Raw genomic sequence first — 24,278 nt, 5'->3', positions numbered from 1 at the left:
GTACAAAGCCATTGACTACCTCGAAATTGAACGCATAAACCTCTTTTTTTTTTTTAGAACTCGGTTATTAAATTTTAAATTGCTTCGATGTGTGTTCAAATCGAATTTTGAGTTAATAATTGGGTTTAAAAAAATGATTATCATAACATGCAGGACCATTTTTTAATAGTTACTATCAGCTTTGCCATAAGTACAATATAATATACAAAATACAAGCAGATTAGACAACTAATGGAATAACTGCATTTACTTGATGCGATCAAATCAAGTTAATTTAACTGAATTCTAAGTAGTATATTTTTTTTCCATGTAACTTGAAACCCAACAAGTTGAGGATTTTTGGAACTAAAAGTTTAATAATTTTACTAAAAACACTTTGACACGGGCCAAACTATTTCGGATACAAAGAAATAATAATTTCGTTTCTCATCGATGGTGACTTCCACATATTAATGTTATTATTATGTTAATATGAGTAATGAATTTACCGAATGAGAAGAAAAATATCAAACAGTAATATAATTAGGCATGGCCAACACAATAGCCGGCCCCATTGGAAAGAGTGGGAAAAAAACGTTTGGAAAAATCAACACACCCGCGTGTAATCGTTATGAATGCAAGTTTTTTACAATATATTATTATAAAAAATATTTTTTATATTCCGTTATTGGGTCGAATCGCGGACTGAATTTCATATTTTACCTATCGACACTGTACTGTCTTGTCCGCACACACCGTCGTGGGCATCGCATTAAACACGACGTGTAACACATGTACTGCATTACATTACAAAAAACATACATTATACAAAATAACATTATAAATACAAACGAAGAAGACCTTACACGTTATAGCGGGTCGTGTTCGCGAAACGCGGCTAACGAATATTAAATCACCTCGCCCACCTTTACAGTGTCGTTATATTTTGTTATTGTTATTGTTATCAAATTGTGCGCATTATTAATATTGCACACCGCCCCCACACGGTTAGGTATACCGTTTTTTTTTATACTTGTAAGTACGATGACCCGACCGTTGGACAAATATTATTATTATTATATTATACTAAAATAGAACCATAGAAAAATAATTATTCTATTTAAACAATTATTATTAATATGATATGTTATCTCTTATCACTTAAATTTCGTCTCTTATCTCTTATCACTTATCTCTAACTGAAAGTGATAGTGTAACGCGATAACGGCGCATGAAATTTCTGTATAAAATGTTTCCGTATTGAAAAATGTGCACTAGAAAAATGTAATGTAATAATTATTCTGGTGACAACTTTACCTATTCCAACAGCTACTATGCATACAGGTAATTTTCGACATGACAAGGTTAGGAAAACGCCGTCAGATCAGATGAATATTCGTAGAAAAATGTTTTAAAGTTAACCCAGAAAAAAAAGAAAAATCGATTTGGTGTTGTAAAATGTAATTTAGTTATTTCAACTCGAGCCGTTGTATTTTCATAGTAACGTTTTGATTTTTTTTTTTGTTTAGTTTGCTTATACATTTTACGACATAATAAAACAATACAAACGTCCGGTATAATATATTATACAATAAAGTGTACTTTGATAATTGTGCTTATCGCACATTTTAGAACTTCGGGTCGTTTAACCATTTGTCGACCTGCATTAAGCCATTATAGTAGTCGTTCACTGAAATATTAACATGTAGCCAACACAATAAGCAAGAGCTATTAACCGAGGAGAACGGTTAAAACCTCAACTCGATATATGTACAAAAAAAAAAAAAAAAAGTATCATTTTTTTTTTTTTATGTAAACGCGTTCGATGATAATTATTTATGACTATATTTTTTATTATACCCTTTTAAAAGCCGTTTATCGCGTTACATATTATTATGTGCTACATATAACGTTATTTTCAAATGTTATATTATTATTATTACTATAGCCAGAAATTCGGTACACTAATACACGTTATGTTAATGATACGGTTGTGGGTATACAAACAAACACTGTAAGCTCACACGGCTTCCGTTTTTTTTTTCATTTTCATTTTTTTTTTACAAATGTCAGATAACGCGTGTACACGATTATGTACATTTATTTAGTGCATACAGCCGAGAAAATCCAATATAATCCCACTCATTCTTCATACGACAGTCACACTTGTGCGATGACTGTTTGGTTGAAAAAAAATATATATATATATATTATATTACTCGTGTACACAAATAAAGTGTGTAACGAGGGAAAACGTTATATTATTCAAACTGACACGATGATGTAGGTATAATAAAATAAAGTATACAGCGTGATCCGTCTGACGTGAGAAGCTCATTTTCCGGGAAAATAATATTATTTTTTTTCCCCTCTTCACTCAGTGTAGGTAGGTACTTATTTATTTTACTTTATTTTTCAACACTTGGAACATTTCAACCCTTCAACCCTTATACACGCAAAACGGAGGAGTGTGCGCAAATTATTTTCATAAGTCTGTTTAATCCGGCATAAGGTTTACATTAATGACCATTAAATATCCTTGGTCGTGGAAATTCTTGGTTTAGTAGAAAATTTCAATTAAAGAAATTGCCATTGAACGGCGGTGCGAAGGACTAAACAAATATTCAGATAAACGAACAAATTTTTTTAATCAACAAACATAATACATAACAATATAACACTATTATTGACATAAAACATCACATTGAACTTTTATAAAACCATATGTAAAATTTCAGTCCCTCATAATAATGTTTTTTTTGAAAAAATCAGGGACTAAAAATCGCATCCAAAAACATTAACTACTGGTTGAAATGAGGTTTGAGAAAAGCCATATTTTTGGAACACTTATAGACTGTAAAAAGCACTTATTATGAAAAAAAATAATAGAAAACACACTTCCAGTTAATAAATTCAGCTTTGTGAGGGCCTGAATGACGAATTGCCGGACTACGTTTTTCTCACTATCACATTGTTTAATAACCATCAAGAAATGAGATATGCCAAATGCGGTCAATGTTACTTTTATGTTTACACTCGAGCAATGTGGCTGTCTCTCGAAAACGCAATTCTAAGTAAAAGCTTTGAATTGGTGCCACTTTGAGAAAAATATGAGTTTCCTAAAAATCAAAACACAAGTCTAGTAAAAGTTTGCGGACTTCCGAATTCCTTGGTTTCAGAGAATTACCCATATACCAACTGATTGGTGCAAATTGCAACAAATTAAAACCCAAAAATGAGTTGTGTAAATATTTATGGAATTGAAAACATATATTTTCAAGTCCATACTCTTTTTCGCATACGGTACGAAGGTAGACATTTTCTAAGTGTTGAAAAATAATGTAAAATATTATGTCAGATGGATCACAATTTCACTTCTAGTGTGGTTTATCTTGGAAACAAAAAAAAAATGGTAAAAATAAACTGTCGAGCGAGAAAACTGGAAAATAAAACGAACAGATGGTGTGGCAAAAAAATACCTATCTAGTCCATCGGATAGGATTACTTAATAAATAGTTCCGGATTAGTTCCTATATAGTTAACTACCTGTTATAATAATATACACAGTATAAATTATTATTATTAATTCGGTCCGGTCCGTTTTACACATTATTTTAATGGCTTTTTGCCCGGACCAGTTTTAAGTGCGAGTCAAACGCTGTGTGTAGAATAATACTAATAACAATAATATTATTATATCTATTACTATATGGTAGATATTATGGTAAATGCGCCCACGTGCTAACGTGGTGAGATAACCTGTGGATGATAGTAATTTGGTTTTATCATCCGGATCTCGTGTTTCCTGTATCCTATTAAGAGTCTAGGTAAAAATATCCAAAAGAAAATAATAATATGATCGACTACCAAAAATGCAAGCTTTTAAGATAATACACGGGTTGATCCATTTAAAGTATGGCACTCTGGATATCTCTTAAAATTGACAACGATTGTATTTTCCAAAGTACAATTGACTATAAAAAAAAAAAACTATAAACAACTTGCTGAACATTTTTACCGGTCGATAGCCAGTTTTGGAATAGTTAATTTCATTAACATTTAAAGTTTAGGCAAGTTCAAGCAAGGGGCGGGGAAAAATTGTTAGTAAATTATTTAAAATTTTTTAATTTTACTATCTATACCTATCTATACTATACGTTACCATTCAAGTGTTAAAAGTTGATGGGCCTTTAGAATTATTAACCAAAAGAATAATACAGTTTAAGTATTGCAATGTACAATTGACTAAAATATCTCCAAAAAATGTTGAAATATAATTTTTTTAGTACCGTTATTTGTTGAGTAGCTTAAAATAAAATATATATATTATTCTTAATATCACTATCTGCCGGGTAAAAGTAACAACACATAGAATACAGGTTTCTTTTTTGGTATTGTTCAAAAGTCTATCAATTTTTGAAACCCAAATGATAACGTACATAATACTTGGTTAACTTTTTTAGTCAAGAATAATTTTCCGAAAATTTAAACTGGTCGACAGACAACCAGTTTTGAATAAATTATTTTAAAGTTATGCAAGTTAAACGCACGATGAAAAGTAGAAATCATCGACCAACATAATAATATTCTATTTTCTGGTGTTTTAACCTGGCCAACCTAGTAATATTAAGAATATATAGATAAGCTTACAATATTATTATTAGCTAAGAAAATTGAAATTTTTAAAAAAACATATTTTAATAAAATATGTTGTGGCTCGCCATCGATAAAGTGATTTTTTTGACACTTTATGATTTAAACATTAACCTAATAAAATTATGTAATACCTATTTGTCCTTTACTACCTTTTTGTTTTCACAAAGGGTGATTTATTTTTACAGTACTTTTCCACTTTAGAGACATTTTAGTTAGATAATGTTAGTCAATGTTAATTGTACAGTATCGAATAATAATAATCAAATAACCATCTTAGCGTTTTGAAAGAGATTTTACCGCTTTTAGTAATAATTATAATAATTATTGATGTAGACCCGTGACCACTCCGACCCCGTTGTGCCTATACTGGCATTTTAAATATAATGGAGATTTTTTTTATTTTACTTAATTAATAATTATTACACCGAAGAGATCAACTTAAAGAAAGCGGACCCCGACAGCGTCGTTCCCCTTAGGTATACAGCCTATGTGTCTGTGTGTGTGTCTGTTGGGGCATACTTATTACTTACTTATAATAATAATAATCTAGGCCCCCGCTAGAATGATAAAACAAGTCGCATTCCTCGTTAGATGGACAGGTCTTATGACTTACACTGTATATTAGTATAAAGCCGTTAGACAGAGTATTTAAAAAAAAAATTACCTAAAACCCCATGCCACCGAAGGGTATGATGTTGTGTGAGGTTATACCTTCTATTATTATTATTATTATTATTGTGCGTGCATCTCGTGGTAATTCATTTCGGATGATGAATGCAAGTCGTATATTATTATTATTTATATTATAATATATTAGTTTACTCTGACTGTGCTGGAGGAGAACCGTGACCTAACTCTGTGTTTATTCAATATAATATGTATTAAGCGTTCTCAACCTTATGCTGTTTAGTACATATTATTATTTTTGTTATGTAGGTACATCGGTCGGTGATCCATTTAACAAAAGACAATCGGTATTCGGAAAATAATATTACATTGAGATTGTCAATTTACAATTGAAAAACAATTAAATCGTGGATATTATGTAATCTCATATCTGTTATCAATTATCTCTTATCACTTATTTCTTATCACTAATCTCCTATCTCTAACCGCAAGTAAAAGTGTAACGTGAAGATGGCAACATGAAATGTCTTGTATCCAGCCCAATAGCATATTCATGTAAAAATCAAGTAAGTACGGCAATTGAAATGTAAAAAAAAATAATGACGTTGATAACTTCAAGAACGAGACTTCAACACCAATAGTGAGACGGTAGATAGATATTTGTCTTGGCTTTAATATAAGATATTTCACGGGTAGATCGGATTTAAAACCCATGCTGTTTGAATTTGAAAAATTAAAAAAAAAATGTTTTAAGTTTTTTGCAATAATTAAGAAAATTGTTAAATTGTCCTTTAGCCACGCAGTTATCTGAAACCGATGAACGGATTTTGTTGTTTAGAATCTTATTAAAAAACAACTTGGCATGTAGAAATGCAGTGAACAGTTTTAGAACTTTATCTGATACAGTTCATTTACTACAGAGCTTAAAAGTTGTGTATCATAACAACACAGTTTTCCCCCTTTAAATTTTCATAATTTTTATTTAACTGCTCAATAATAAAATATATATTTTAAATAGTTCTAAGACAATTTAAAATCAAGAAAGTCTACACGATGATCCCGACTCGACAAGCGTTTTATTTTTGGTCAGTTCTAGAGAACTATCAACTTTTGAGACTTAAATGGCCAAGGTATATATTTCATTGACTTTTTAAATTAAGAATAATAATTTACTACAACGGTTGACAATCACTTTTGAATAAATACTTTTAAACTTAAATAACTTTTAAAAAAAACCATTCAAAACTGGTCCATCGACAACTTTTCTGCTGATTATTATTTAAAACGAATCATCCTATACTTATAATAATAAAAGTTTTATTTTAATTTTAATTTATTTTTATTTTACGGTTCCTTAATGATATATCGGTCGTATCCTCCAAGAAAGGATTTAAATTTTTACTGAACTTCTGAGGAAGCTTTCAAAATTCTTAAAAGGTCTGAATTACCTTTGCCGTTCCTAGGCCAACTATGGTATCTTTACAGAACAGTTTTAAGGACACTTAATGTAAACAACAATGAAACGTATGGAAGCTATCTGCTCATTTATCCTAAAATTATAATTTATCAATACACAACATCTAATGTATTGCAATAACATTGCACTGGTTGTTAAGATGACCGCCAAATTTTTTTTAGTGATAACCGTGTCCACCTGTTGGTACCCGTTGAGGCATTGATAATAAAAATATCAATAATATAATAATTGTATTATCAGTGCTTTCAGGTAAGATTCAATTAACGTTGTCAACCGAGTTAGTTTTTCCTACATTTTAGAATACTATTAAAAAGCAATCTACTTTCTTAATTAAGCCCAACTAGGATTTATTTTTATTACATACTAATATTATCATTTCGTGAAAACTCGGTCGAGCGTCGACGGACATCATCGATGGATCCAGCCGATTCCATCGATGACCGTTTTGGATACGGGTGGGCGCTGAACGATATTCTAACCTTGTTCGGAGGCACCGGTCACGTCTGCCGTAAAGTGAAAAAAAAAATAATAAAAAAACACAACAAAGCACGACATTTACGGTCCATTAGGAAAACGCGTTTTGCGACAGTGATTTTTATTATTATTACTATTTTTTTCCACATTTTTATGCGAACGATCGAACGACTTACCGAGAGGTGTCCGGCGGTAATACTCTTGTTTTTTTTTTTATGTCAGTGTGCCATTTTTTTTTTTGCTTTCATTCTTTTCACGTTATTTCACGTTTTACGGCGACGACGACGATAATATTATCATTATTATTGTTATTATTCAAAAATGTTTCAAATTACACGCGTTTTGCATAGTAAAAAATAATAGGTATATATGTATATATATTATAACCAACTACCGTGTGCGAGTCGTGACAGTATAAATGCAAAACGACTGCAATGACATGACACGGCGGTGCGGTCAATCGAGCACGAGCCTAATGTATTTGTATACACCCGTGGTATACCGGTCAAGCGGTATTAACCAATAACCGGGTTCAGCGTCGTTTAACCGTCCGCGGTGTGTCGGCTAACCGAATAATAATAGATAATATTACTGATAATAGTGTTTGCAATGAAGTAAAGTGATAATAAAAAAAAATAACGTGTAGGTACAGCGCAATAATAATATTATTATGTTTATTTATTACAATAATATTGTCGATTTTCGAATAAATCATTCTGGACGTGGTAAACGAGTTTTTTTTTTAATTTTAACAAAATATTTCTATTTTTAACAAGTTATCGACGGGTAGTCCAAACAATTGAAACGCGGAAGAGTTTTGTTAAAAAAAGAATAATATACAGGGTGAGACATTCAACATAATATCTTAAAATAATAGCAACTTTGTGGTTTGTCTTTTTTGTAAAAAAATAAAAAATGTCTTTCCATGTTATTTTACATTATATTATTATATGTACATATAAAATGACAAAATATTCATTTTTTTTTTTACCATTGCTTTCTGGATCTTTATCAACTTTAACAGTAACGTATACCTATTGTGTTTAGTTTAAATTAAGAATAATTAATTTAAAACGCCTACTGGTCGACAACCAATTATTGTTGTTGTAATAATCACTTAAATCTAGAATTTAACAAAAAAAAAGTATATATATATTGTATACAAATTTGAATATCGTTTCACGCAGAAAATGAAAAACTACAAAATAGCGATTATTTTCAAAGAAAACGATTGCTTCGCGTTTAAACGGAGCACCCTGTATTAATGGATTTACAAATAATAATTATAATATTTAAATAAACGCAATTCTAATGATTTATTATGATTTTCTTATTGTCGGAGAAATAACGGTCAAGAAAAAAAGTAAATAAATTCCGTATTTCTCGACGGAAAACAAACTGGATTTTAAAATAATATTATCATTCGTGCGAATCGCTATTTGAATAGTATGACTGATTTGTTGTTGGTGTTTTTTTTTTTTTTTTTTACCTTAAACCGTTTTAGCAAACGTCTAAGCGTTAAATGTGTATATAAAAAAAAAAATCACAGTTAAACCAGCACAAAAGGTAACTAAATATACAAAATTTAGCACAATCATAATATTGATAGTCTAAAAAAAAAATAAAAAAAACTCATTCTATCAAGACGGTTTCCGAGTATTCTGATTTTAATATGTTTTTTTTCTACTGTTTTATTATAGTTTTTTTTTTCACCATAAACTTGCATTAAACGTTGATCATAATAAATTGCTAATAGTTTACTTTTTCCGGTCGGCTTCGGTTGAATATCGGCCTATAACCGATTTACCTAGTTAAACGGTTGTGGATTACCGACAGCTGATTTAAATAAACATAGTAAATAGGTTAAAATAATTATTGAAAATTTGTCTAAAAACCTTTTTTTTTTTTAGGAAGGAAGCTGAAAAAGTAGAGGAAAACCTAAACTAACGGCATGAAAAATAATTTAATTGATAAATAGATACAAGTAATGACATTTCTATGTGATAAATATTATAGTTAATGATCTATTAATATCTATTCAATGTGTTGTTTGTCACGTAACAATTTTTTGTTATTGAAAATGTCACAACGGTATTACAAAGTGTACAACTTAGGTGAAATTTAAGTAAACCTGTAAATTTGCCATTTATAACTTGTTGTTTTGCTACTAACATAACACCATTAACCCGTTTGACTAACAAAAAATTGGTCACAAATTAACTGTACTATGTAACAAATTATTAGCTACACATCATTCATGGGTGGTGATCGATGAGGGGATTATGACAATGGATACTATTGAAATATTTAAAAGCCCTTTTAAAAAATTATTAAAAATTGCTTTCGGGGCGCTGAATATTTATTGACACCCTTTTCTGGAAGACTTTTAGCATGATTTAGCAAAAAAGTTTAAGTCCACTCTAGCCTGATTTAATCACAACAAGAAGTATAATAAGTAATTAGCAAGATTTTTTTTTTATAATTTAACAATTTGTTGACAAGAAAAAATTTAATAAAAACAATAATATCTTCAAATTAAGTTGTTAAATCTTATCAACAAACATATTTATTAGATATTCGGTATAGACATTTTTTTAGCCTAGTATTCTTTTTTTTTTTATGAAATTCAATTAAGTACTACCAAATGCGAATTGATTAGCTAGCAGATTTTTTTATAACAACATCTCTCACATCGTTGTTTTAAAATTATTACTGTAAAACCATTTAAAATATTTGTTGTGTAAAAAAAAATATATATTTATGTATATATATGCACAGAAGCAATTGCCTCTAATTATCGCCAATGATTATATTTTCTAGTGATCACAAACGACTCCGTAATATGGTCTACTTTGTGAGATTTGTGTTTACAGGATGATCCATTTAACGGTATGTAAGACACACAGGATCTCAGAAGACAATTGCAATATTTCGAGATTTTTTAGTCTTGTAAAAAAATTGTTTTATTATGTTATTTTCACACTAAACATTTGCCTTTTTTTACAGAACTCTAATAATTATTATTATTCAAACTGGATATCTACTGGTGTAATACAAAATCAACTAGAACGTCTTCCCCCCCCCCCTCTAAAAAAAAAAACTACAAATTGTAATTATTGTCAGGGAAAATTAGCGTTAAACGGGAGCACCCTGTATAAAGCGACCGAATATTGTGATTAGTGCGCACGTTTAAAACGGTCGTTAATAATTATTCTAAGGCTCATTAATTATTATCTTTAGGCGCATTGTTTGCATCTGTGTATTATATTAGCTATAGAGGTATATAATAATGATAATAATGTAACATAAAGGTAGAATATTATAATATATATTATATATATATTATTATCGTACCTGCGTACGAACGACCATCGTGGCCAGGTCGTTAAACGAATACTAATAACAATATAAAATATAATATGTAGGTCCTGAAACTTTTTCTTAAGAAACGCATGGCATGTACACCTACTACTCGGTGATTTACTCGGTCTACCGTCGGACACTTGTGCTGTTAATTATCAACAATTGTCCGAGCCGAGGAGGGGTATGGAGAGAGATAAGTGTGTGGCAAACTTAAAAATTTAAACCGTGTGGGATTTTGCACTGGGCCGCCCAAACGACACGGTGAGTCATTAAAGTCTCCACAGACACTCTGAGATGAATATCCATACGACAGTTAAGGTGTGTCGGCCCAAAATTAACACAAAGACCTCCCCCGCCCCCCAGTTGTTTTCCAAAATAGCGTAGACTTGTATTGGATTAGTGTGGCTTACCCGTAAAGCACGCGGGTAATAATAATATTATGTTTTAATGTTACTATTTAACACCGCTTGTACCTTTTCCAGCCGTTTGTATTCATTATGGCCGAGAAATGTACACGGTTGGACCGACTAAAATAATAACTATATGGTTAAAATATTTGGGGACATGTTAAATTCGTGCTCGGAATAACAAAATACCAAACAGCTTTTGTACTTAGTAGGCCAAACTAAATACACACAAACATTATACTATAGTTTTGCTCAACACATAACCCGTTAGGTTTTGATTTAGGGTAAAGTGTTTCAAGAGTTGATAGTTTTGTAAATTTCCCCGAAAAAAAATAATAAAAAATTTGAATAATACAAACTAAATTGTTTCGAAAACGAAAACTACAAAATTGTTATTATTTTCAAAAGAAAACGGGTATGCAACGTTTACCCTTTCAGTACCGAATTAAATTTCATAATACATTTTCTTAAAATTTGAATATTAAGAAAAAAAAAATACACAGTGTGTATTTATACATATATTACACTTCACTGAACGTAAAAGTTAAATCAACTATAATGTGTGATAGTGATCGCGTGTTTAAAAATACCGTTATCTATAATTATCTCCAAAATTGGCGGGAAGCTTATATTTGTACGACAGTGGGGCCGAATAGTGAAATACCTAAGTAATAAAAATCCAATATCATAGGCTTCAAACACTAGTTGTAGTCCGTAAGTCCAAATAGGTTTAAGCAGAGTTATAAATATATGGATATAAGGATACATATATACACAGGATAATCCAACTAACGTTAGACACTCATTTTCTTGGAAAATATGAATATTTTGAGAATTTTTTCTCTCCTAAACTCTTAGGTACATATTTTACTAGATTTTTCAATATTTCGAAAATTATTATCACCAATCCTTTTAAGCCAAAAAGTGGGATTTCTGGCATTTTTTTAAGTGGCAACATATGTTTGTAGCAAATAAATAAAAAAAATATGTTAGCGTTTGAATTTTGATCTATTTGTTCATTTGTTAAGACTTTATAAAAATTAGACTTTTTCACTGTATTTCTTAATATCTTCAATCGTTACTACAAAGTGATATAGTAAATAACCTGTAATCTAAGTAATCTGTAGATAAGAACCGTTTGTCGATCATTATTTCAAAATCTTTTATAATGACTTCCTAGTCGTTAGAATGTTATCGCCGATTGGACAATGCGAACATAAATACAAATTTTATGTGCTACCCGTTTTGGTAAACCGAAGAAATATGATAATTATCAAGAGGAAATGTAGTATCTTTACATAACTAATGAACAGATAAATGAAAAAAAAAATTCAAACGCTAACATATTTTTAAATGTTTTGTCTACAAATTTATATAGTTAAAAACGTGTGTTACCATTTAAAAAAATACCTCTTTTTGGCTTATAAGAATTGGTGATTGAAAATTTTCAAAATATTGAAAAATGTAGTCAAATATGTACCTAAAAGTTTAAAATTGTCCAAATATTAATGTTTTTCTAGAAAATCAGTGTCTTACGTTAGTTGGATCACTCTGTGTGTATATATATGAGGATATAAGGATATATATATATATATATATATATATATATATATTTCACACAAGGATATATGTGGACATATCCGTGTATTGATGTATCATGTATATCTGCATGGATACTCTCGACTTGTGTTTACTCAGTTTTCTTGGAACCTGTTATTTTTTTGTCTAGCTCTTTGGCTAAAATAGCCCCCCCCCCCAAAACGCCTTAAGCCGGTTAAAGTTAAAATATATTGATAACAATGTGTGTGTGCGATGACACTCACCCGAGTTGGCGGTCTTGGCCGGCATGGCGGCGAACGACACACAGGCGCCCGTCTCGTAGGTGACGGCCGCGCACTGGTCGTCGTCCCTGCAGGCGTCTATGCACTGCGGCAGGGCGAACAGGGCCATCTGGTCGCGGACGGCGTGCTTGGCCGCCGGGCTGGCCGCGTAGCCGGTGAGCAGCTCGAACCCGACGCGGCCGCCTTCCTCGCACCGGTGCAGCTGCTGCTGGAGCGCGGCCGACAGGGCCCAGAGGCAAACCACCACCGCCGCGGTGGCCGCGTTTAGGAACATACCACCGGGGCTTCTTGGGTAGGAGGTGAAAATCGCCTGGTAATTGATATCACACAAAATATCGGCTATTAAACGCGGATCGCGGTTTTTTCGCGTTATTTTCGGGGGGGGGGGGTTTCTGGTGGACGGAACGGCGAAACCAGCGAACGAGCGAACCACCGCAGCCGTACGAATGCGACTGTCGCACCGGTCCAATGTAAATAAATATCATCGTGTGGGCACAACGCGGGCACGTGGTCTCGGCCGCGGCCGTGCCGTCGAGAGCGGGAGAAAACGGTTGTTGTTGCCGCGGAGGCGGGACGCGGCCGCCGCCGCCGCCGCCGTGTGACCGGTTGCCGGCGGTTTCCCACCGCGTCGCGCGGTCTGAGAGCACCACGACGCCCGGCACTGTGCAGTGGTGGTCTGAGAAGAGCTGGCCAAGAGTCGAATTTCAATTTCTGGTCGACACCTTATCACTACCGTTTAACTATCATATCTATATGAAAAAAAAATTCAGGAGTTTGAACTCATGAAACCGCGTTGATTCAAACTAAGAACGTTTTTAAAGGAATAGGTAACATATGGAGTAATCAGTTTTTCCAGGAGTTTAGGCAAACAGGATAATTTAGAGATAGGTCTATAATTCAATACAGAATTTTTATCTCCAGACTTATAAATATGAGAAACGTAATTAGTTTTCCAATTTAAAGGCACAATACCCAATTTTAGTGATTGATTAAATATTTTATGAACTGGAATAGATAAAGAATATTTACAAGAGTTCAGTAAATCTTTAAAAAGGTTAAGAACTTCTGAGCTACCTGATACTAATTCTTGGTTATAACTTATAAAACATTTGGTTAGGTGTGGAATTATCAGTTTGCATAAACATAATTTCAGTATGATGCGGCTGTTAGATAGATAGATTTTTTTTCGATTATATTGTCTGAAAATATTTTATTATCACTATAAATTAATGGAAACATTTAATTTGTACAAATAAGTATTCTAAGTTGTATGTGTATTTTAACAAAATAACGACATAGTATACTTATATATTTTGTAGACGCTTTTCATTATTGTAATAAACATTTTAATGTAGGAAATGATTTGTAAAAATGATATTTTTCGGTTTGTCAACGCGTGTATTGATCACGTTCTCATATTTTCAAAAACACATTTTAATCTCTAACTAAAATGTTGTCAAAAACATTGCTCGCCCATTTTGTGTGGAATTCCCATCGTCAAATAAGATGTGCGTTAAAAACAAATTTACCTACCTGATAAAATATGTTTTATGATTATAAAAAGAAAACGGTGGTTCTAACTTGACCTTTATAAGTCCGTTTGAACTGTTGAACATTCTGCAGTCTGTGATATATTCAAGGATAAAAAAAAAAGATAACCAGCTGTCCCTTCTGGGGAAAATGGTTAACGATATTTTAACGGTGTAACACCTATGTAGGTGTCTACCCGTTCCCAAGAAATATCAAATATAGTTTGGCGGTTTTTTGATTATTTTCCCATTGTTGTGTTGTGCGTTGTTTGAAAATATAAAAAAAATAATGTGAAAAAAAGGGTCAGAAGTTTGAACGTTTTCGTTAAATTCGACACATAGAGATGGAAAGTAACAGCAACAGCAACAATAAAAGTTTAATAATCAGTGCACCAACGAAAACAAGTGCCTGTAATTATTATGATCCATGCCGAGCTCATTTATTATTCTTAATCTAATAAACAAAGTAATCAAATTTTTAATCAAACGAATGCTTTCGAAACGTTTTCTGAAAACACATACAAATGAACAAACTAAAATAAAATAACTTTTACAATATATAGTTATGAGAATTCTTTACCGAAACCTTAGGTCTGAGAAAATACCCTTTAACAAGCTTATAAAAATATATATTGTTGTTATTATTTTTCACCGTTATTGTTTGACAATTGTTAAAAAATAGATGGAAACGAATTTTGTTTTCTTCAACCTAAAGTTACCAGAAAATATTTCTTTTAATTTCGTTTGTCATTTTTATCTACCGTTTATTGTTATTTTCATTTTTTTTCCATTATTATTTTTATAACTTCAACAATCTAATTACTTTTAGTGTAATTCTAGGAGAATGATAGATGATGGATGATAAAATATGTAAACGGCTAAAAATAAGTCCTAATTAATTAGCATTGGCACGGTTAGCTTCTGGTTAACACCTTATCTATAATACCAATTGAAACTTATTCGCATGGTATTCACAAATAATTGAAGCGCAGAAAAGGTTCACTCTCACATATTCTATTCCTCCAATTACAACTTTTTTATATTGTTATTATTTCAACGATAATTCCCAAAACATTGAATTCCGCCATTTAATGGATCGTTTAACATGGATATTTTACTGGGCTGGATACAAGAAATTTAATTTCACCATTTTCGCGTTACACTTTCACTTTCAGTTGGAGATATGGGCTAAGAGGTTAGTTATTAGAGATAAGAGATAAGTGATAAATGAGAAGAGACAAAACTTAAAAGAGAATAAATATAAGTGATAAGAGATATGAGATAAGTGATAAGAGATAACATATCTATGATTAAATGTTTTTCCGTGGTGCGGAGCAAATAACTAGGTCTATACTAATGTCATATATTTTTTCTTTTTAAAATTTAGGTCAGCTTGAATTTGATATATTTTATTAAGTACTCTAAAATGTTTAAGGTAATTAGCACTAAATTAAATTTTCGCGAGATTAGTTGTTATTTGCCACTCAATATGCATCTCGAGGAGACTTCAGGAGAACCGACAGTCTTAACTCGCTTAGCTTAACTTATGTGGTTATTCATGTTGGTTTATTGTGGTTCAATTTATGCGTGGCTGACCGCTGGCAACCATGAAGCCGAAAAATTATATGAAATCTTTTATTTAATTATTTTAAATCGTTTTTTTTGCTGATCTATTGTAGGAAAAATGTTAGATTTCTTTGCAATTAAACGAGTAAAATAAGTTAAACATATTTTCAACCCTTAAAAAAAAAATTATTTTAGGGTACTAAAAAAGGGTTAGTTCATCAATGTTTTCATAAATTTTACTTTCCAAGGTTTAAATATTAGTTCATAACATCCTTTTTTTTTTGGGGGGGGGGGGGTTTTGACGGTATAAAGTTGTGAATAAATTTAATTATCCAAGTTGAAACTCGAAATCCATTCGAGACGTTTTTGATGTGGGTTTATGAGCGTTTGTTTTACACAAAACCCGAGACTTTCTATTAAGTACAGTTGAAAACATTGCTCGCCCGCACAAGTAATGCTTGAAATAACAATGAGCTTACTATTTGCATTCGGCATTAGGTACGCGTTCGCGCCATAGATTTATCTCTATCCGCTTGTCGCGGTTAATGTTTTAAATAAACACCACTCTGTTGACCTTGGCGCCCAAGTGTGTTTGTTTTATCGTGTAGCTCTTAAGTCGTTCTCAGTCGTTAAACTACACTGCATGCATCTACTTTTTGCCGTTGAATATATTACCGTAGATTATTATTGTTGTTTCTGTGTAAACAACAACCGAACGATAATATTATTTCCAACGTGTAATGTGCTTAAAACGGCGCCGAAGGTAGGCCAAATTGTGCGTTCACCAACGCCTTAACGTGAGCATGAAATATATAATATGAACCCAAAAGCTGTGTTTTTTTTTCTAAATTTTATTTCGACTAGGATTAGGATGGTTAGGATTTCATCAATTCTATACAAATATATAAAAGTTGTTTGGCGACTTTACGGATACCTAACCGGATTTTTTGATTTTTATTATGTAAGAAAATTGGGTTTTAATATTGGGAAAAAAGGGAAATCTAATTTTGTTTAATTACAAGAAACTGAAATTGTTTTAATGAAAATCGTACATAACATAGTAAAGTAGCCAAAAAGAACTCGAACCTCTTTACAGAATTGTGAACCTCTTTTATCTTGAATGTTGCCTACACAGAACTCCTTAAAAACAGACCACATGCAATCCTCTCAATGGCAACCGCAAGAGCTATTAAGGGGCATAATAAAAGCAAATATTTGGCAAAATTTGAACTAGGAGCCGTTTTGAATATTATGCCGACTTATTTAAACAAATTAAAAAAAATGTTTTTGAAAAAAAACTACTACCAAAGTGTAATTATTTTCAGTGTATAGAAACAGATTCATTGTTTATCCCTATAACCGTTATTATTTTAGATTGCGCACAACAACTTAAACTTTACAATAGTTATTATTACTTACTGTTTCAAGTCCAACTATTGTATACATCCTAAAACATTGTTATTGGGTTTAGCCCGTTTAAGTATATCTATATATACATAGAGGGTGATCTAACGCAAGACACTAATTTTCTCTGAAAACATGAATATTTTGAGAATTTTTTTTCCCTAAACTTTTAGGTACATATTTTACTATTTACATTTTCTAACTAAAAATATGATAGCGTTTGAATTTTGAATTTTGTATTTCTTAATATTTTCCCTGACCTCCTAGTTGTTAGAATGATAACGCCATTTGGACAATGCGAACATAAATATGAATTTTATGTGCCACCGGTTTTGGAAAACCGAAGAAATATGACAACTATCAAAAGGAAATGTAGTATCTTTACAAAGTCATAGCTAATGAACAGATAATTGAAAATAAAAAATTCAAACGCTAATATATTTTTAAATGTTTTGTCTACAAATTTATGAAATTAAAAACTTGTGTTGCCACTTAAAAAAAACCAAAAATCCCCCTCTTTGGCTTATAAGGATTGGCGATTGAAAATTTTCAAAATATTGAAAAATGTAGTAATATATGTACCTAAATGGTCCTAAATATTTTTATTTTCAGTGAAAATCAGTGTTTTACGTTAATTGGATCACCCTGTATATATACAGATATACTTGCTAAATGGGCTAAACCCAAAAACAATGTTTTAAGTTATATACAATAGTTGGACTTAAAACTATCTATAACAGTAAGTAATAGTAACTATTGTCAAGTTTAGGTTGTTGTATGCAATCTAAAATAATAACGGTTATAGGGATAAACAATAAATCTGTTTCTATACACTGAAAATAATTACACTTTGGTAGTAGTTTTTTTTTCAAAAACATTTTTTTTAATTTGTTTAAATAAGTCGGCATAATATTCAAAACGGCTCCTAGTTCAAATTTTGCCAAATATTGCTTTTATTATGCCCCTTAATAGCTCTTGCGGTTGCCATTGAGAGGATTGCATGTGGTCTGTTTTTAAGGAGTTCTGTGTAGGCAACATTCAAGATAAAAGAGGTTCACAATTCTGTAAAGAGGTTCGAGTTCTTTTTGGCTACTTTACTTTGTTATGTACGATTTTCATTAAAACAATTTCAGTTTCTTGTAATTAAACAAAATTAGATTTCCCTTTTTTCCCATTATTAAAACCCAATTTTCTTACATAATAAAAATCAAAAAATCCGTTAGGTATCCGTAATGTTGCCAAACAACTCATTTATTTTTATAGAATTGGTGAAATCCTAACCATCCTAAGTAGTCGAAATGAAGTTTAAAAAAGAAAACATAGCTTTTGGGTTCATATTATATACAATTTCATGCTCGTGTCAGGCGTTGTTAAACGCACAGTTTGGCCTATCTTCGGCGCCGTTTTAAGAGATTACACTTTGACAATAATATTATAAATAAATAAATGCAAACAAAATATGAGCTTCCCGTTTGGGCCATTAGTGTTTTTTTTCTATTTTTTTGACATTCTAATAAAGCAACAACCGCCCCTTTCGACCTATCCCCCTCCGTCCGCTCTTCTGGGGTCTAGACTTGTTCGGCGGCGGTCGAGACAGCAGTAATTCTACCGTCTACCGAATGAATAATAATAATAAAAAACCCTGCCCGAAGGCTAAGAAAAAGACAAATTGCATTTGACTTATTCTCATTAGCATAAGCCGCGGGTACAGGTCGGACGTTCCCCGAGGAATAAACGCGGGCACGGCCGGGGACAGGTGCATAACGTCAATGGGAATATATTGTTGACGGTCGATCCGGTATTGGATCCCTTAAGCTATACTATTATTATACGGTGACCGCCAAAGGGTCTGTTTTATATTATGCCGAGCCGTACAAAGGATATATTTTTCTTATTTGACCAATCCAACGTCAATGGGAAATGCGATAACATGCGACGTGATGTGCATATATGAAAAAAGGATCGCCAGAAGTCATCTAACAGGATGATCCGTCCGATGTAAGACACTAGTTTTTATTCATTTGAATTTAACATCTGTTTAAATTAAGTCTGTTTCACCATAACATCATTTTTATTAAATTCTATTTGGCAAGTTAACAAAACGTTAGTTGGGTTACCAAAGCGGTTACCTCGATTCCAACGTTATCGTTGGTTGTGATAACTGATAATTAATTTCATTTTACTTTCTTCCAACGCTTCGGTTTATATAAATAATTGATATTAAATTTTTTAACGCATTTTTTATATAGTCTATACTTTTGTAAAAATAGTTTTTCATCAAGGTCATTAAAATATTTTTTTCTATTTAAAAGGTCTTAAAAAAGTAGGTAGTGATAAGAATTATTTCCATTGTTATACTCAGGTCAGACAAGACATAATAATATTATTTAAATTACAAAATACAATAAACTATGATATTTGAACCTATAATACAAGTCTGTGCCATTCCTTTTTAGCTAATCTACCTACTTAAAATAACTTCTGCTTACCTAATAAAGGGTTGTCGAAGCTGTCTTTTCTATTGTTCTTTAAATACTCAATACAAAGAAGTTGCTCATCAAATGTGTAATTCATTATTATACATTACTAGTATACTCAGTGAACAAAAATAATAAAATAATTTCTGAACTATAATAATATAAGTATTATATATAAGTACTACAATAAATTTTAACATGTCGATTAACTTTATAACAAGCCGAATTCGGGTAATTATTTTAACAAACGTTTAACTATGTGTTTAGGCTAACAAATCTCGATAAAATCTAATTTTCACTAACTAGTTGTTAAACATAGTTAACAATAAGTTAAATTCTTAACAAATATTGGTGAAACCGGCTGTGAGAATATTATGAAAATGATTTTTTCCCCCCTTTACTTTTAGGTATATTGGACAAAATGGGCATATTGGTTACACTGTCAGATCAAACTCTCAAGCTGGTTATAAAGTGTTATTACTGTGATTAGCTCTTGTTTAGCAATCACGTGTGAGTATAGTCGGAGCGAAAAAAGTTAAAGGTAAGTATTATTAACATTTTACATTGAAATTGTATAAAAAAAAACATTTTCTAAGCGTTGGAAAATATAGTAAAATATGCACCTACAAGTAAGGCGAAAAAATAATTTTTGAAAATATATTTTCCAAGAAAATTAGCGTCTTACATCGGATGATTCACCCGGCTGTGTTAAACGTTATATCACATTGTCAGTTTGACTCGGATTAATCCCGTGCAATTCAAACGTACCGCCTGGGTCTTGTTAAATTTCATATTGTTTCAACAGTTTCATTCGACAAACATCCGGTGTGCATTTCCAGAAAAAGAAATTAAAAGCGGGTAAAACGTCCGACAAATTAAATTAGACAGCAAACAGCAAGTCGGAGTCTTTCTTCGGAATACCGTGTTTGTTGTTTATTTAAGTTTTCGCGATGAGTCGAGAAGGAGGAGGTCTACGCTGTATCCGGACTAGAGCTCAGAAAAAAACCTTCAAAAGTTAAATTAAAAAAATAAAACTTACTGCCAGAAGTTACCAAAAAAAGCGTTCGTTATAACGCTACCTCTAATAAAAAGGTGGTCCGAAGCTGTTGCTTTTTATAATTAAATTTAAAAAAAAAAAACCAAAATTATTTGTCTACCAATACTAATAAAAAAGGGAAAATTTAACCGCCGTAAAAGAGTGTCCTAATTACTGAACTAATAATATTCTACACATCACAGTATAACCTTTAAGTTAATATTTTGTAAAAAAAATTGCCTATACTTTACTCCTTAAAAATAGGCGGAGCGGCGTCCCCTTTTAAGTTAGATCACATCGACATTTTGGAAGACCGCGGGTCTACAGGAACTGTTCAATTCAATTCAATTCAATTTAATTAATTTTATGGACAATGTCCAATATAAATGCAATGCAATAATAACAGTTATAATACACAATATAAAAAAATTATATTTGTAAATATATATACACATATAGATATAAAACAACAATGTCAATATAAATCACTTGAATAGAGAAATATCAGCTAATTTATTGCCAAGCGACATTAAAATATTAACCTAAGGACTTTATTTTGTATTTTCTCCAATTGAACACTCTTCCAAATTAATTATTTTTATATAAATTTTTGAAACTTACAATTGGGAACGCGTACATTTCATTAACTTTTTAAAAATTGAGAATAATATACTAAAAATGTTGACTGATCGATAACCACACTTTTGGATAACTATTTTTGAAGTTATTGAAGTTTCAAGTTTAGGGCAGGAGGATGTGTGGGTGGAGTGTGGTATTATCTTTGTATATGTGCGCACTCCCCTCCCCCTGTCCTAACTTTTATACTCTTTTAACTTAAAAAATTGTTTATAACCAGTCAAAATTGTTTATAAAAATATACTCTTCACCAACATTTGTTAAGAATTTAACTTATTGTTAATTATGTTTAACAACTAGTTAGTGAAAATTTGGTTTCATCGAGATTTGTTAGTCTTAACACATTGTTAAAATAATCACCCAAAATCGGCTTGTTAAAAATTTAATCGGCATGTTAAAATGTATTGTAGTACTTATACCATAATATTTATATTTTTATAGTTCAAAAATTGTTTTATAATTTTTGTTGGCCGAGTATACTAGTAATATATAATAATGCAATGCACATTTGATGAGGAATTTCTTTATATTGAGTGTTTAGAGAACAATAGAAAAGACAACTTCGATAACCCCCTTTATTAGGTAAGCAGAAATTATTTTATATAGGTAGATTAGGTAAAAAGGAATGGTACAGACTTGCATTATAGGTTCAAATATCATAGTTTATTGTATTTTGTAATTTAGATAATATTATTATGTCTTGCCTGTCCTGAGTATAACAATGGAAATAATTCTTATCACTACCTACTTTTTTTTAGGTCTTTAAAATAAAATAAAATAATTTTAATGACCTTGGTGACAAACTATTTTTAGAAAGGTAAGACTATATTATAAACAATGTGTTACCAAATTATATATAAATTATATTTCATATAAACCGAAACGTTGGAAGAAAGTAAAATAAAATGCCAAATAATAACTAACTGACAAATTAAATAATACAATCAGTTATCTCATTTTGTGATAACCAATGAGAACGTCCGAATCGAGGTAACCGCTTTGGTTAACCATTTAACGTTTTGTTAACTTGACAAATAGAATTTAACAATAATGATGTTATGGTAAAACTTATTTATTTCGATCAGATGTTAAATTTAAATGAATTGTTAACTAACATTGTGTTAAGAGTGTATTTAACAATATTAGGTGAAACCGGCTGATTGTATTATTGGTAGTTTGTTAGTATATTGGAATATTTACTCTAATTTATATTTTTTATATTTATATATATGTGTTCTATCTATATACATATAGAAACATAACGAAGCGAGATAATTGTATATTTTAAAATGGAAATCGACGGAGCAATGAAGAAGAATAATATGTAAATATGATGTGGGTATACATCTTGCGATAAAATCAAAAAATGTTTTTAAGATATATATTATTTTCTTGTACCGCGCAGAATATTAAATTAAATTATCCGTATTTACATTTTTCCCCATTTTTCGCAGTCGTTGCACATTACCCGAGGTAGTAACATTTTACTACTGATTTTTATTATTATTATAAGAAATCTTTTTTTCTTATGTATGATTCGCTCGAACGGTTTGAACAAATTACAAAATATATTCCACATTCCAAAAATCAAAATCAAATTCCGGTGGTTTTCCCATTGGCTTTTTATCTCAATGCACACATCAATTCAAAATTACTACGTAGGTACATAATGTATTATTTAAATTGGAGAAAATATATATATATATATATACATACATCACCAGACAACATTATTATTGTTATCAAAAAATATGTTTTATTACTCGAAATGACAGTACAATAAGAATACCCACAGCTATATACTTGCCAGCTAAACTTGTACAAATACAATACCTACAACAGGATCTAAGAATATTTATTTATTTTGATTTTAGCTAATTGCAGTTCACGTTAAGGCTTATGAAATATGGCAGTGCATGTACTACAATATTACAACTAGGTAATTAATAAAATATAAATCCTAAATCCTGAATATCTTAATACTACGAATATCAGTAAAAATATCCATAATTAATTTTGAGAGTAAGGTTTATATTGAAAGAAACTTACATTTTAAGAGAACCGTTGTTATTAGTAGTATATTCATAAACAGCAGATAAAGGCAAACATTGTTTGTAGGACACACTTTTGGTAAACAAAACAAGGGTTTGTTTCTGGCACAATTCAACGTGTTAGCTTGAAGGTGACGTTATTTTATATTATGTTCAACTCAACATGATTTTACACGGACAGTAACTTGGAACTTAATTGAAACACAGTAATATCTATCAAAATCAAACCTAAACAACCCGTTTTAATTCTAAAATAATTGTTGTTAAAAGTCAACCCAGTTTTTGGTTATATTTATAATAAACTAGCTTTTTTTAAGAAAATTGGTGTAATATCAAATATAATTTTGTCTTTTTAGCTTTTTTTTTTTTTGCATTTTTTCAATAGTATAACTTGATATTAATATTGAAATTCGACGGTTATATTAAATCATAGATTGACAATGTTTTCACACAGAATTAGTGATTTTAGAATTAGTGCACAAACAGATATTTTAATAAGTTTTTCTTCGACTGCCCTTTTGAATATTCATATGAGAATAATTTATTATATTGATTTTTTTATTAAAGCTAATAAATCAAATTAATAACAAAATGTGTTTTTTTTATTAAAATGGTGTTTTATTAGTTTAATATTTGTTTTTGACTGCACGTACCTATTTAAAACTTTAGACATTTGCGATTACACAATATGTATTAAAACCGACTTTCTTACAAAAAAAAAACATTGAATAGCTTTAAAATGTACATCTTTAGGT

The 24,278-nt window shown here is 30.9% G+C and overlaps 1 protein-coding gene across 1 annotated transcript in view; it reads right to left on the bottom strand.

Annotated features, from left to right (window-relative positions):
- The window catches only part of LOC126842338 (uncharacterized), a 75,695-nt gene extending 62,419 nt beyond the window's left edge, over positions 1-13,276 (bottom strand). The window contains exon 1 of the mRNA XM_050579268.1: positions 12,807-13,276. Coding sequence (XP_050435225.1) covers positions 12,807-13,098 — 292 coding nt within the window. The 5' untranslated portion in view covers positions 13,099-13,276. The remainder of the gene's footprint in view (positions 1-12,806) is intronic.
- Positions 13,277-24,278: the final 11,002 nt, after the last annotated feature.

This window comes from Adelges cooleyi, unplaced genomic scaffold (genome assembly GCF_023614345.1).
Source record: "Adelges cooleyi isolate 19-005CV unplaced genomic scaffold, UGA_ACOO_1.1 ACOO_flye_CR_arks_rails_tigmint_CR_PRNA_519, whole genome shotgun sequence".
Classification (NCBI taxonomy): domain Eukaryota; kingdom Metazoa; phylum Arthropoda; class Insecta; order Hemiptera; family Adelgidae; genus Adelges; species Adelges cooleyi.
Note: the sequence above shows the minus strand (reverse complement) of the source record. Positions and strands in the feature narration are given on the sequence as shown.